Source organism: Melospiza georgiana, chromosome 1 (genome assembly GCF_028018845.1).
Source record: "Melospiza georgiana isolate bMelGeo1 chromosome 1, bMelGeo1.pri, whole genome shotgun sequence".
Lineage (NCBI taxonomy): Eukaryota > Metazoa > Chordata > Aves > Passeriformes > Passerellidae > Melospiza > Melospiza georgiana.
In genome coordinates, this window is record NC_080430.1 from 150,604,795 (window position 1) to 150,618,994 (window position 14,200).

The window sequence follows — 14,200 nt, forward strand, 5'->3', positions numbered from 1 at the left end:
CCTCCACCACAAACTGGATCTCCACTCAAACATTCTGCTCTCTTGCACGAATAGGGGAAAGTACAGCATGGACTGAATGGGAGAGGCAAACAGGAAAGAAGATGCAACACAGGAACACAGTAACAGCTGAATTAACTGCTCCGTGAAGACCCAGCTGAGTGTGCTTCAGCCCTTCCCCTAAAGCACTCAGCTCAGGGAACAGACCAGAGCACACAGCTTTCAACCTGCACATGCACCCATTACCTGGGAGGAGCAGGGTTTTGCAGGTGGGCAGAGAAGCTGAGGAATTTGCTCTGGTCTTTTTGCAAATGGGATGGGATGGGATGTAGCCAATGCTTCTTGCATTTAGGGTTTTTTAAAGTTAGATAATATCCTTCCCCTTAGCTACTGTACTTGTTAAATTCAGCTTTTTGAGTTCTTATTCTGTCAACATTAAGGAAGCTGACATTTCAAGGTGGTACTGCATAGAAAAGGAAGGAGATCTGCACTGTAACCAGGTTAAGGGAACCCCAAACATTACCTTTATTCGTTCAAGAGCTCTAACCATGCTTCTCTTCAACTACAAAAATAAGGACCAATCTGACAGGTTAAATGTTTTAATGCTATCTCTATCCAGCTTAGGTTGTAGACAGTATAACAAAATTGGAAAGAAAAAAACCTTTCTGATAATCAATATACAACACATGTCTGGCAATAACCTGGTTTGAGATTTGTGTTTGTTATTTCCACATAAATAATGTCTTTACTTCTCACAACAACTGGTTAAGAATCAAGGACAAGCTTTAAAGGCTAGAACTTTTAAAAAACGTGTAATTGATACAAGCTGGGCACCTCTGGGGTGGGAAAGGAGACTGCACAGAAGATCTGCACTTTATAAAAAGTCACCTGTAAGGACTCACACAAGGTTTCCCAATGCCCATTTTCCAAAAATCCCAGATCTTCTCTACCCATTCAATCTGCTACATGCATCGCAGTCTTTTTTTTTCTTTTTCCTTAATGATGGTTACAATTCTGCTTCAACCGTATCTGAAAACAGAGGTGATTTTCTCCTAAGTGCTGATCAAGACCCAGTAGCAGTGTTGACTTTCAGGGTGCACTTGAGACCAAAAAATTCCATCTCAGCAACAGCCACCTCCTCACATGCCACACCTGAGGCTGTGAGCAGGGCACAGAATGCCCTGCATTCCCTCCCTGGAAATCCCTTTGTGCACAAGCACCCAGACACCACATCCAAACAAGCCATACCAAGATAAACAAGGAAGATAAACAACTTTTCTTCCCCTGGCAAATGTTTGGCTGTGTCTGCATACACATTCACAGGAGGAGACCACTGTTTGCACATTCATAAAAGCCTTTTCTTTCTTTTGGAAATGAAGCACGTCTTCAGTATAACACCAAAGAAAAAGAGGGTAATGAGAGCACGCCAGTTCTTTGAAATCCAAGAAAGCAGTTCCCAGAATTGAGAAGCTGCTCTTGCATCCACTGCAGAGCACAGCCTTCATCCCTCTGAGGAAACAAGTTTTTGAGGGACTAAATCCATCCAGAATAAGCAGAGGTGCACAGCCCAAAGTTCTCCTCAAAGCAAAGCCTATGTGGAGCCACACTGCTGTCTTGGTGAAAGATATTTTAAAACAAACAGCAAGGAAATCACAGCCCAGCCTTTTAAGGACTCCTACAGAAAGCTGAGTTCTGTTCATATGAGCTTAGCCACCTAAGTTTTTATTAAAAAGTGTTTACCTTTATGACCAAGGAATTGCATAGAAAGTATACAGCTAAATCACTGTTTCTACTCTACACTCTAGGATATTTAAGATTTTTTTTTAAGAGGAAAAGGCCTTTTTACTGCTGGTTTGACTCTCAAACATATCCTTCATTCACAAAGGCAAACTGCACTTTGTTAGAAACAGAAGATGTCAGGAATCACAAATCAGGAAAGAAAATTCCAACTTTACTTTCCCTGGGTAGATTCCATAAAGTCCTCTGGCTTTAGCAGCAGAAACACCTTTAACTGGCTCATCTGGAGACTTCTGACCAAGTGTGACTTCTAACACTGGGAATGTCCCCCAAATACTGGAAATGTTACCCAGCTATCACCAGCAGCTGTGCTGACCAGGGAGCAGCCATGGAAGACTTCATTTCTTTTCCTTTGAATGGCAGAGCTGTCCCAAAGACATTCACCTTTGAATATTCCTTCAGAGCTCCTTGGAAACAACCCCAGCTCCAGTCTCCTCCCTCAAGCTGTAATTCAGAAGAAATGGCAGAGTCTCCTCCACAAAAGGAGGCATAAAAACCTTACAGGCTATTTTAATCTTAAATTATTCAGCTTGGTCGAACAGCAGTCATTCCAATGGAATGTAGGCTTGTACTCCAACAAGGGTTTACTGTTTCTAAAATAAATGTCATGGTAATACATCAGTGCTAGACCTTTACTACCTGCACATTCACATTCAACAGCCACTGTCCCAGTTGCACAAAATAACAAAAGAAGGACATTTGCTAAAAGAAGGAAGTTTAACAGCAACCCATCAGAACAATACAAATAACCCATTCTTTTTTTGAAGCATCCGTCCAATTAAAATACATGTAAAAATTAAAAATTAAGGCAAGCCTCAAGTAACTGCTACGTGCCTGTTCTTTTGATCCTGCTTTTATTAAAAAATGGCATATTCTTGCTTTCAAAAACAATATACAACTGCCAACTGAACTCAGCACTGAATTCTTAGCAAATCCAAGTTTTGTATCCTTCAAGTCCATAACCACAGGTATTCCTGAGCTGGAAAAAACCAGACTTAATATCTGCTTTTGTTTTCCAGGGTTTTACATACTTCTCTGGAAAGACAGCCTTCATTTCAAGTACCACATTAAGAGCCCTAGACATTTATCCACAGGAGAGGTTTGCAAGGTTAAAAACATACTGAGACATAGTTTTGCTCCTCTTGTACTGAGTAATGCACTTTATGAAACAAATCAATCAGATTAGATAGCAAACCATTAATACTTAAGTCAAGGAGCAAGAACATTTCCAGTGGCACCCAAAAAAACTTTACTCCACATAAAATATGTATGCAATTGATGATAATGATTCCTGTTGCTGAACCTCTGATCTGTACACTCACTACATGATCCCTAAACACAGATTGGAGCTTATTGAATTGACAAGAGAGATTTTCTGATCATCACCAATGAAAATCCCTGGATTTCACAGGTCTGTGTTCAAGATTACAAGAACTCCCCCACTGAGGAATTCTCTTGGGCCTTTGCAGATACAGCTATGCTAGGAAATAAATAGTGGGAAAGGGAGATAAACATTGAAAACTCTTCGTGTTTTTTTATTAATTTAATTTTCTCTTGCACAAAGGAAAATTAATAGAGGAAAAACAAGTCTCCTTCACTCCAGGACAACCCTCTCTCCTCAGCAGAATCTTTGCAGTGGAATTTGAAGAGCTGTTGGAAGGAAGGAGCAGATGGGGACCTGCTTCCACAGCAAGTACCTCACAGCAGAAAACAACCCCACACACCACCTACCACCCTGCAAGATTCTGCTCTTGGAGGATGATTAAAAAACAAGCAAACCACAAAAGCATTTGACATGCTAAACTAGGCTTAGTTACAGTTTAGATACCACAAAACCTCAAAAATTTAAAGGATAAATGCAGAAAAGGTAAGATCTCAACATTAGAGAGGATGTAAGTTCACAATAAAGTGTTCTCATGCATATATAACATTTCCACAGAACTCTAAAGATTACAGATACTTATTCTCTAGAAAGTCACAACTTTTGGGTTTTTCCATAGATGAACTGAAGAACAATATTATAAAAACACAAGCAGCAGGTGACTAGAGGGGGAGAGGATGGAATGACTGTCTGGGGGAAAAACCAAACAATATTTCTTTCCCTAAGTGATGTACACATTATATTTAACCATTTTAAGCACGTAAATACACACATCTTACAATTAAACACACTAATTTCTTATTATATCTTTAAAACATGCAAAATGTCATTTAATGTCACTTTCATCCCTGCCCTCATTCCTGCCTTGAGGTGTCACACAGGTTGGTACCACTTAAAGTTCCTGATTTTATGCAAAATATACAAAGGGTTAAGATTATTTTAAAATAAACCATGAAACTTTAATGTTTGTTTGCTTCCCATTTTTACCTCCCATTTTTGAAGATAACACTTCAGCTAAGGATGGCACAAGAAAGCTGAAAAGGGACTCACTCGGACATCGGTGGCGTCTCCATGCCGGATGTTGCTGGCCCACGTTGTTGGCTCACTGTTGATTTCAAAGTAGTGGAAAACCTTCAGGACTCGTTCCATGGCCCCTGGGGAACGTTCCATGCCAGTACTGAGGTGAGTCTTTGCACCTGAACTTGGGGTGTGATTCAAGTTTGGGTCAAGGTAAGCTGCTGCCATGGTTTTGCTAGATGCTAGGTATCTGTCATATTCTAGGGAAAGAGGAAAAAAAAGAAAGAAATTAATTTTAGTTATGCATGAATCTTATACTTCTTCATACAAAGCATTTACCAGAAAACCATGAAGATTCACTTCCTTTTTGGAAAGCAACTAAAATATTTATGCATCTACAAACATAAAAACTTATCCAGATGACTACCAGAGAAACTGAAAGCCCCTTGGAGCAAGTGATCTGAACTTGAACACCACAATTATTTACAGAAGTGGTATCTTTAGCAAAACCTCTTCCATTTGTTTCTCAGTGACTTAACCCAGGTCCCTGACAAAGCCCTCAACACCAAATAGCAGCTTTCAGTTCAAACAGTTTTCATCCCTAGAATTTGCCAAGTCTGCTCCTACAACAAACCTCTAAAGAGGGATAAGGAAACCCCAGCACTGAACTGGAGGCTCCCCACTAAGAAGCCACACACCAACACCAGGCTCTCCTGTTCCAAGGCTAAAACAATGAAATCTTCACTCCTTTTGTGCTAGTTTGGGAACCAGTGGCACACAAACCCACCCAGACTGAAGTTCATTATTCAGTGAGGAACCATTCAGATCACAGCTATCCCCCCTCTCAGCAATTTCTGAACAAGTGGCTAAGTTTTATTTTTCACTAGCCTGATTTCAAAGTCTGATGGCAAAAGGCACAGCGGTATGAGTCTGCATGTCAAAGGAAAAAGAAGAAAATTGCCTCTTGGCTACTGCTTCTAATTAGTCAGCCACAAGCAGATGGTGTCTGAGAAATCAATGCAGTCCAAGAGAAAAAGAGCAAAGAGCACCTCCTCCCTGCCTGCCAGCCCAGAGCATCATTCCAGTCTGCTGGCTGCAGAGAGCGAAGGACTGCAGGGCTCTGCTCCAGGCCTTGGGCAAGTGCACAGAGCTTTCCCTACCTCCTCCTCACAGGGAGGCAGTTTTGAAAATGTGAGTTAAAAATAAACTAAACTTGATCTTTTTGGCAAAGTGCTCTGAACGTCTTGCTGGTAGTAAACTGAATGTCCAAGCCCTGGTTCACCTCACTGAGAGGGACAAGAGAGACCCCCCCTGCTTCCAGCTGAGCTCCTGTAATGCCTGGCTGCCCCTCAGAGCTTCAGCCATCATCACCCTGTCACCTGCCCAAAAAATGGCTCAGAAAACTACTGGAGGGGGGGGGGGGGGGAAAAATCAAAACAAAACCCAGGTGATTTGATGTTCAGAACTGGCTTAGTTCCATGCCTGAGCTGCTGAACAGGAAGAGAAGCAGTGATCAGGGTGAGGGAGAGCATCTCCCCTCCAGCAGCAGCTGTGACAACACCAGCCACAGTAACAAACCATGAGCTCAGCTAACAGGAATTAGCACCAGCAATATCAGTGCTTGAAATCTCCAGATCGTAGATAACATTTGTGAGGCTAAAACCTGACTGGAACTATTAAGCATCTGTGAAATTCTGACCCACCAGATAGAGAAGAAACAACAGCCCATCTGGGCAGGATGTCTTTACCTCTTTGAATAAATGGCTGAATTGCATTAATCCAAGGGAAAGGCAGGAACTTACACTGCACAGACAAAAGGCCTCTGATGTCCTGCCCTCAGGGGAGATGGTGAGAGAAGCCAAGGAGAAGCTTCTCCCAACATTCCCCCAGTGTTTCACCCTTGAGGGACTTCCCCCACCCAGTTTCCTATCTCTGTGAAAACTCAAGAAACCATTACAGCTTCATTGTTCCTCTTTTCTGGCCATAAATTAAAATTAATTAAGCCAACCTTAGACCCAAATTAAAGCCTCTCCTCCTCTTCACCCCTCATGAACAGACAGAGATCTGAAAATGACAGCAGCCCCTCAGGAACTCTGACTTCTCCTCACCAAAGGAGCCCGTGAGCTGTTTTTACACAAACATTGACTTTAAAGCTGAAACAGGCACCAAAATCTCCCCTCTGGCACAGTAACACCAAGACAACAAGACTATACAAGCTCCAAAGTGCAAGACTCTCTCCTGTAAGGTTAAAATAGCCATTGCTAAACCCCAAAGGTCCTCAGGGTAGGGAGTTTCACCAGGACAAATTCAGGCAGATGAATCCCAACTTCCAACTGTTTGGAGTGAAATTGCAGTTTTCAGGCTCAGACAAGGCCACTGACCTTGTACAGGATGCTCTGCATCCTTCAGAACAACCCACCCTACCTCAAGGTCACTGGCAAAACTGCTGAGCTTTATTTAAAGTTTACATAAGCAGACAGCAGGGAGAATTGCTACAACACAAAGCAAAATTGAGTCATGTCTTCCCAGAGAACCATAAGAATGCCTGCTTTAGTATTAATTCACCACACTCCAGCCACTTAATACACAATTCATCAGGTTTTATGTGGCTGAAGAACAGCTATGGAGGGAGAGAAGCTATTGGGGAAACACCAAACCAAGCATTTACATGTCTAGCCATAGGCTTAAATATGGACAATCTCCATCCCTTGGGAGCAGCAAACAGGAAAGCAATGCAAGACTCCAGTACCTACACACTGAAGTGCTTTACAAGGTGTCATTTCAATGGACAGCCAAACCACTATTATAATGTTTCCATATTCATCAAAATGTGGAATTAGACATCAGACTGACAGTACTGGGTACAGGGTCCGTTTTCACACAGTTATATTTCACAGAGGTTTTTCAAAGTAAAACATCCCCCTCCACAAAATTAGAATAGCAGTTTTCCTTCAGTATTTGATCATCACTGGTTCCTTACAACTTCTTTTAAAAAGCCCAACGTTTACTTTATGAAGCACCAAAGCAGCAATAAATCTGATAGCTCCAGGTACAGAAACACATGCCATATCCCTGCTTATGGACCTATTAACATTCCCATTAAAACCAGCCCCGGGGTTTGAGCTTGTAGTGTGACTGTAAAACTCTGCCCCAGGCCAAAACTTTGTAAAACACAGCTGCTGTTAAACAACTACTTTACAAGAGCTGCTGGTTGTTTTACGATACAAAGAAAGCTCAGGTAACAACACCCCGATGCTTATTTGGGCTGTTCTAAATTCAAACCAGACTGGTGAGTAATGCTGCAATTACACATCTCAGTTTAAATGAGCAGCTTTAATCCTCTTGGTATTAAATAGACAGGTAAAGTGTGCTACCATGGGCCAGAAACAAGCTACAGTCAACTAAAAGAAGGCAGATTTAGACTGCATATAAATCACAAATTTTGGACAGAGCAACCTGGTCTAGTGAAAGGAGCTCATGCTCATGGCAGGGAAGCTGGAACTAGATGATCTTCAAGATCTTTCCCAACCCAAAGCATTCCATGATTCTATGACTTAATTCTACTGTATTTTATTGGATTTTGTGGTGTAAAAAGTTAATGGTCTAAAGTCAAGCATCTGTCAAATTTCTTTGTATGCAAGGCTCTGTGCCAGCATCCCTCAGAGCTTCCAGGAGGAAGGACTATTGTTCTCCCAGGGCTTGCACTTCAGAGAAACCCCTGTGATTTCTCAGTAATGTCAAGGACTATTCCAAGACTGGGGGAGGAGCAAAGCAAACCAGCAAAGCAAACCAGCCCTGCTGAGATGCTGCAGTTGTACCAGACTACAACACAAGATGTTTTTACTATTGCTGAGAGGGTTTTCTTTACTGTGGTGGGAGTACCTGAGATTTAGGCAAGTTGAATCTGTCTAGAAGTTATTTCCTCTCAATGTGACTCCTCCTGACACATTCCCATATTTGCTGACTATATCAGAAACAAAGTCAGTGTTATGACTTCCAGTAGCACAATCAAAGTTCTAAGTCACGTTTCACTGTGAGCTTTGAGTACTCAGAAATTAAATCATTTCCACTAATGAGACAGTCAAAAGTCATTAAAAAATATTTAAATCAATTAACTGCAAATTGGTTAATAAAGTGATAGTAGAGGCATCTCATAAGGAAAATGGTTTCAATGCAAATAATGTCTTCAACATCAGCAGTTTGATAATAAAAAATAATTTAAAAAATAAACAACACTTCCTCTTATTAGTGTTGGCTGATGGCCAACAATGCAGTGCTAACAAGTTCATGTTACAAGGAACCAAGCTGTAATTATTCACATTATTCACACTGTGACTCCACATTGTCCTTTGCAGATACCATGAAATCTTATTATTCTTTAACCTCTACATTCTGATCCCCATCTAAGGCTTGAAGGCTTTGACATCTATGAGCTAAAGCCCCTTCCAGGTGGCATTTCTGCAAAATAACTTGGTCCATCTAAATTCAAACCTATACAAATCTGAAAAAATCCATAAAATCTGTTAGAAAAGCTAAGAATACAGTAAGGATTCAGAGTTCATTTTGCTCTCTGGTCCTGGTACAATAATCCTTCTGCAAGACTTAAAATACTTTCAAATATGACTTAATTATTAAAGTAAATAAAAGATCAGATTTAGATTGCTTGCACCTTTGACAAACAGCTGCTTTACTGGACAGACTGACTGCAAAGCAGCTTTCCAGAGGACCTGGATGTCTTGGTGACACCAAGCCAACCATGAGCCAGCAAAGTGTCCTTGCAACCATCGGGCTCCTGGGCTTTGTTCCCATCCTGACAAGAGAGACAGGGACATTATGGAGAGAGTCCAATGAAGGGCCACAAAAACAGGTCAGGAATTTGAGTGTCTGTCATAGAAGGAAAGGTTTAAATAAATGGGATAGTTTGGCCTGTGGAAAAAAAGCTCAGGGGGATTTTCCAAATGTGTGAATTTGTAAATACAGTAAAGATGGAGCCAGACTGCTCCCAATGGTGCCCAGTGATACATTTATTTATTTGGGCATGAAGGGACAAAACAGGAATTTCCATTTTAAGTATTAGGAGAAAGTTTTTGCACTACACAGGCGACTGAACACTGCAACAGGTTGCCCAGAGGTTGTGGAATCTCCATCTGTGTGTATTCAGATCACAGCTGGACACAGTCCTGAGCAAGCTGCTGTAGGCTGACCCTGCTCTGAGCAGAGGCAGAGGAGGATAAATCTCCACAGGTGCCTTGCAACATCTGAAATTTTGTTATTTGGCAATAAAAACCAAATTAAGGATTTATTTCACACTCTAAAATCATAAATCATCCAGAATACATCTCACATCAGAGAGTAAACATCTCGTGCATTTCAAGCTCAATCCATTTTCACAGCTTGTATTAAATCCTGCTGTAACTCACCTTGCAAATATTAACTTGACTATCTCAACCTCACAGACAGGAAAGGTGTAAAGTACAATTTTAACTAGGATCCCCATGACAAAGGCTGTATTTTTGGGGCCTGTGTTGAGAGTCAGCACATTGCTGATTTTTGGTATTCCATCACCTGATACAAACACATCCACAGCACAGAAGCAGCAAAGGTGCCAGGTGTGTGACAAGCCCTTTTTGCATTTCCTTGATGTCAACATCTTGTTACACATTTAAGGATGAAACCTGGAGAAAACCATCAGGTTTGTGATTTCAAATTAGGGATGGACTCAGAAAGAAAGGACAAGGGCTATTTTTTCCTTTTATCATCACTTTAGCCTTCAAAGACATTCAGTAATTTCAGCTATTTCCAAAAATCACGTTGGAATGTCCCTGTTTGTTCCCTGCTGAGTTTATTTTTCTTGTACTTCTTCTTTCAGCTAATGCTGATGTTCAAAAGCAAAAGAAAAAAGGAGCAATCCTTTGTTCCACTTTACCCTGCCTTTCAGCTATGTTCACTGGTTTTGGTAATATTTGCTATGACTACATCCAAGAACACATTTATTTATTTATTTCTCTTGCTGCCACTTTTTAGTCCCTCCCTGGTCACTGCTTTCTCCCTACTCCAAATATATTTATTTTTAAGTGCAGTATTTGTAGTCAAAAGCATTTTTCAAGGTTCTCAGGTAAAAGTATAAACCCAGACACATTAAAACAATTTTATAATCAAGTTCTTAGTACCTATTTTAGCCTAAATCATCTCACCAAGTACTTCACTGCATTAGTATGGAATAGAAAACCAGTACTGGCAATTCCATTTTTTCCCCTCAGGGAATATTGCCTGAAAAGTTACTAAATCTGTGTCTCAATACAGTTGAAAGATAATACAAACCAAAGTCAAAACAAGTTTAGCAATACAAATTGCCAATATGGGAACACTTATTTCAATTATAATAATGTTTTAGGAGATTAAACATTCAAGGAAGCATGAAGGAGGAATTCAGACACAGCATGAACTACAAGACCCACATGAAGTGAAGCAATATGACAATCCTGGGCCTGTAAGACAAGTATAACTCACTAAAAATCAATAATAAACAAAGTATAAATTAATTAATGCATCACCTAAATTAAATTAAACCATGCCATATTCCCTGCACAGCTGCTATGGTCAAAGGCTGCTGAAGAACTCAGAGTGGATTTTGCTGAGTGCTGTTCCTGGGGTAGCTGCCCCTTGGGATGACAGGATTGACAAAGTTTCAGGGGACAGACCAATGGTTAAACGTTTGTCCTGTCAAGCAGCAATTTTCCAAATGTCCCAAAAAGTCTTGTGCTCATCCACCCTGCATTCAAAGTACCACCCATCCTTCTCACTAAAAATCCCACATGATTAAGCCCTAATGTACCTTTAAATACTCAGTTTAACCCAATTTTATTGGAACATTACATAATCTGTGCTATCAGCAATTCCCTTTGGAGTCAGCACCGTTTTCTATTTTTAATATTAAAAAATTAAATAGTGAGGAAACATCAGTTGTGTTGGGAATACAAGAAAATCAATGTCTGTACAAGCTTTAATTAGAACACAGTACCCAGTTAGATACTTGCCTAATTTCTCAACAGCACTCTGAACTTTCACTGTGGTCCCTTGGCACCACTGAAATTCAAATAAACACTAATCTCCCCTTGAATCTTCTGTTGCTTGCTTCTAGAAAACTCTGGAGAATTAGAGGGGTGCAGTTTTATTTCAAAAGACACCAGAGAAATGAGCAAGTAACAACTGTGCAATTTTAAAATAAAGATTTAAATTAATTTCTGTGTATTTTGAAGCTGCACTACTTGTTGGCAGCAGCCCTTGCTATGAAAATTGAAATATGGGACTGAAGGAATGAATTCAAATAATCTAACACTCCTGTCTGAAATATTGCTCCAAGGAGGACCCACATAGCCCAGCTGTTCTTCCAAACAGCTTTAGAAGAAAACACAAGCAGGAAGAGTTTACTGTCCTTCTTGAATGGTAAAAACTAATGAGAATGGTGATGATGCAAGGCTGCTTCACGGAAATTAAAAACCAGAACTCCCTGGAACTAGAGGCAGCTGAGGAGAGCAATGAGATATCCCAACTGCACACTGTCAAGGCTTAACACATTTGGCTTTGGCCACCATTCGATTTTACCTGGCAACTCCTGGTTTTATATTACTGAATGACACCATCCCAGCCTATAATTCAAAATGTTCCAGCTATCATTTAATGTTTAACCCCCTTTAATAATTTTAAGTGTGAGATAAAAGGCACTTAAGTGTTCAGGAGGAACAGCATGACAACAGCCTTGCTGTTGCTGGCAGGGCAATGGCCTCTTACAAAATTCAATGACCTGTAAAAAGTTTTCCTTGGGTTTATTCTGGCTCAGGTGTTTCTCAAAGCCAGTAACAACAGCCTCTGGTATATAGGCAGAAATCAGGAAAAACATGATTCCTTACTCTGTACTCTGGCTAAGTCAAGCTAGAAACAGATAAACATACACTGCATGGACCACTTCAAGATTTGTATTTAAAAAACCCAAAACCCAACAAAACATAATAAAGCCTTAAAAAGGCAATTTAAAACACTTCATCCACTCCAAACAGATCATCAGGCTCCTGGAGTCAGCACCAATGATTCCATACTGCTTTGTATCAGAACACAATTTATGGATTCCCCACCAGCACATCCATCCCAGGTGGGTGCTCCTGCCGTGCTGTGCAGGGCTGAATCCAAAGCCAGAACTCACCAACCCCCTGTGGCTGGAATTCTGCCTTGGACAGGGTCCCTTGTTCCCACACTCCTCCAGAAAAAAGGGATTTCTGTGCTGTGCACTGCCCTGCTAAGGGAAGGGCATTCAGGGCTTTTGCTCTTTTCAATCCCAATGAAGCTCTGAGGTTTCTGGTGGGGTTTTCCAGTGAATGCATCATTAAATCTCTGAATGGAACCATCAACACTGAAAGGCTCACAAAATTGGAATCATCCAAGAAAACACCTTTGGTGTCCAGTCAAAGCACTTCTCAGTCCTTTACCTTCAATCTAACCCAGGGCTACTGAACCTTTCTTAATTAATTAAAGCAAGTCCAATATACCACCGGGCCTGAAGTTTGACATTTATACTCTACCGAGAAATAAGGAATTCACAATTTTAAGGGAAAGCTCTCACCAAAATAACATGATTACAATATAAAGTGGGTTCAGAATGTGTGTTTTAGGGGTTTCTTCAACCTGCAGTAAACAGAGAGGAGTCAGACAACAGCTTACCAAAGAACTGATGTTAGAAAAACGAATTCATTTTTCAGAACCATCTCCACTATATATGTCAGATCAGCTAAAAATTTGGCTTTGCATGAGACACAAATGACCAGAAGGGTTAAAATTTCTAGAAGAGCTAAAGAAGGTAACAGCTGCCATTAGACCATTCTACTTCCAACTGAGTCACTACTTCCTGAGGTTTGTAAGCTAGGGGAAGGAAGTCATTCCAACTGGTATTAACCAGCCCAAATACATTTAATTTAGGGCTTCCTTAAAGAGAGCTCTCTGAACGTGGAATTTAGTACTTAAAAGGATAAAATATTGGGTCTGTGGTAGAAAAAAATAATTGGAACCTGGAAGAGGTGGGTTCAATTCCCTAAAGCAAGACAAGCTTCAGTACAATTAAGTTTCCTCAGTTTTGCCACTTCCAGTTGTGGAAGGAATCATGCAGAACACCACAGGAATAATCAATCACAGGATATGTGGCACTATTTTCATCTCCTGTCCACCCCCCCTGACAGGAGACACCCTGGCTCAAAACCTCATCATGCTTTGCAACACATGAGCCATAATTACAACACAGCCTGTGCCAAAACCCACATCAGCCTCTTCCACTAAAGCAACTGTTTGGGTTGCTCCATCTAATCCATCTCATCCCACCTGAGATAACCCAGATTTGATTTGTTATCTAATTTCAAACAACAGGGAATGGGGTCAGAAATACCAGAAATATCTAATTCTACTGCTACACATTTCAAACTCAGAAGTAAAATGAGTTTTTGCAGGTTCTGTGACAGCCCATCCATGGTGGTTCAGCACAGACCCAGCAGCACTGAGGTCCCAAACCACCAGTGTGAGCATATCCTCATCATGGCAGGGGAGCAAAGGAGACAGGGGTGACAGGTTTAACATCCTCATGGTTTAACATCTTCATGGTGGAGAAACTCAGGCACACCTGAAGGCACCAAGTCAGCAGGTTTCACCAGCCCCACAAGAATTTACTGCACCTTTTTAGAATATATTTGATAACGGACAGGTATTAAGTAAGAAGCTCATAAAGATGCAACTTACTTTACAGTGCATTTTTCTTCTATTCAATTATTTCCCTGGAAACAATAAATCAATTCCCACCATCACGGTGATGAAATATGCAATTTGTGTGTGACAATCTCACCATTTGCAGAAACAGCAGGTGGTAATAAATTAAGTTGGTGTGACACAAACAAGACACCTCCATAAGCTAACACCCCACACACAGAGGTATCAATCCATCCCCCTTCAAGCCTCTACCAGAACACACAG

The 14,200-nt window shown here is 40.9% G+C and overlaps 1 protein-coding gene across 10 annotated transcripts in view; it reads right to left on the reverse strand.

Annotated features, from left to right (window-relative positions):
• PTK2 (protein tyrosine kinase 2) overlaps nt 1–14,200 on the reverse strand; it is a 187,168-nt gene that overhangs the window by 100,654 nt on the left and 72,314 nt on the right. For all 10 annotated transcript variants that reach the window (XR_009115110.1, XM_058032494.1, XM_058032473.1 and 7 more), the window contains one exon: nt 4,226–4,452. Coding sequence is in view for 9 of the 10 variants with exons in the window: in XM_058032429.1 (XP_057888412.1) it covers nt 4,226–4,452 (227 nt within the window). In the remaining variant the exon portion in view is untranslated. The remainder of the gene's footprint in view (nt 1–4,225; nt 4,453–14,200) is intronic.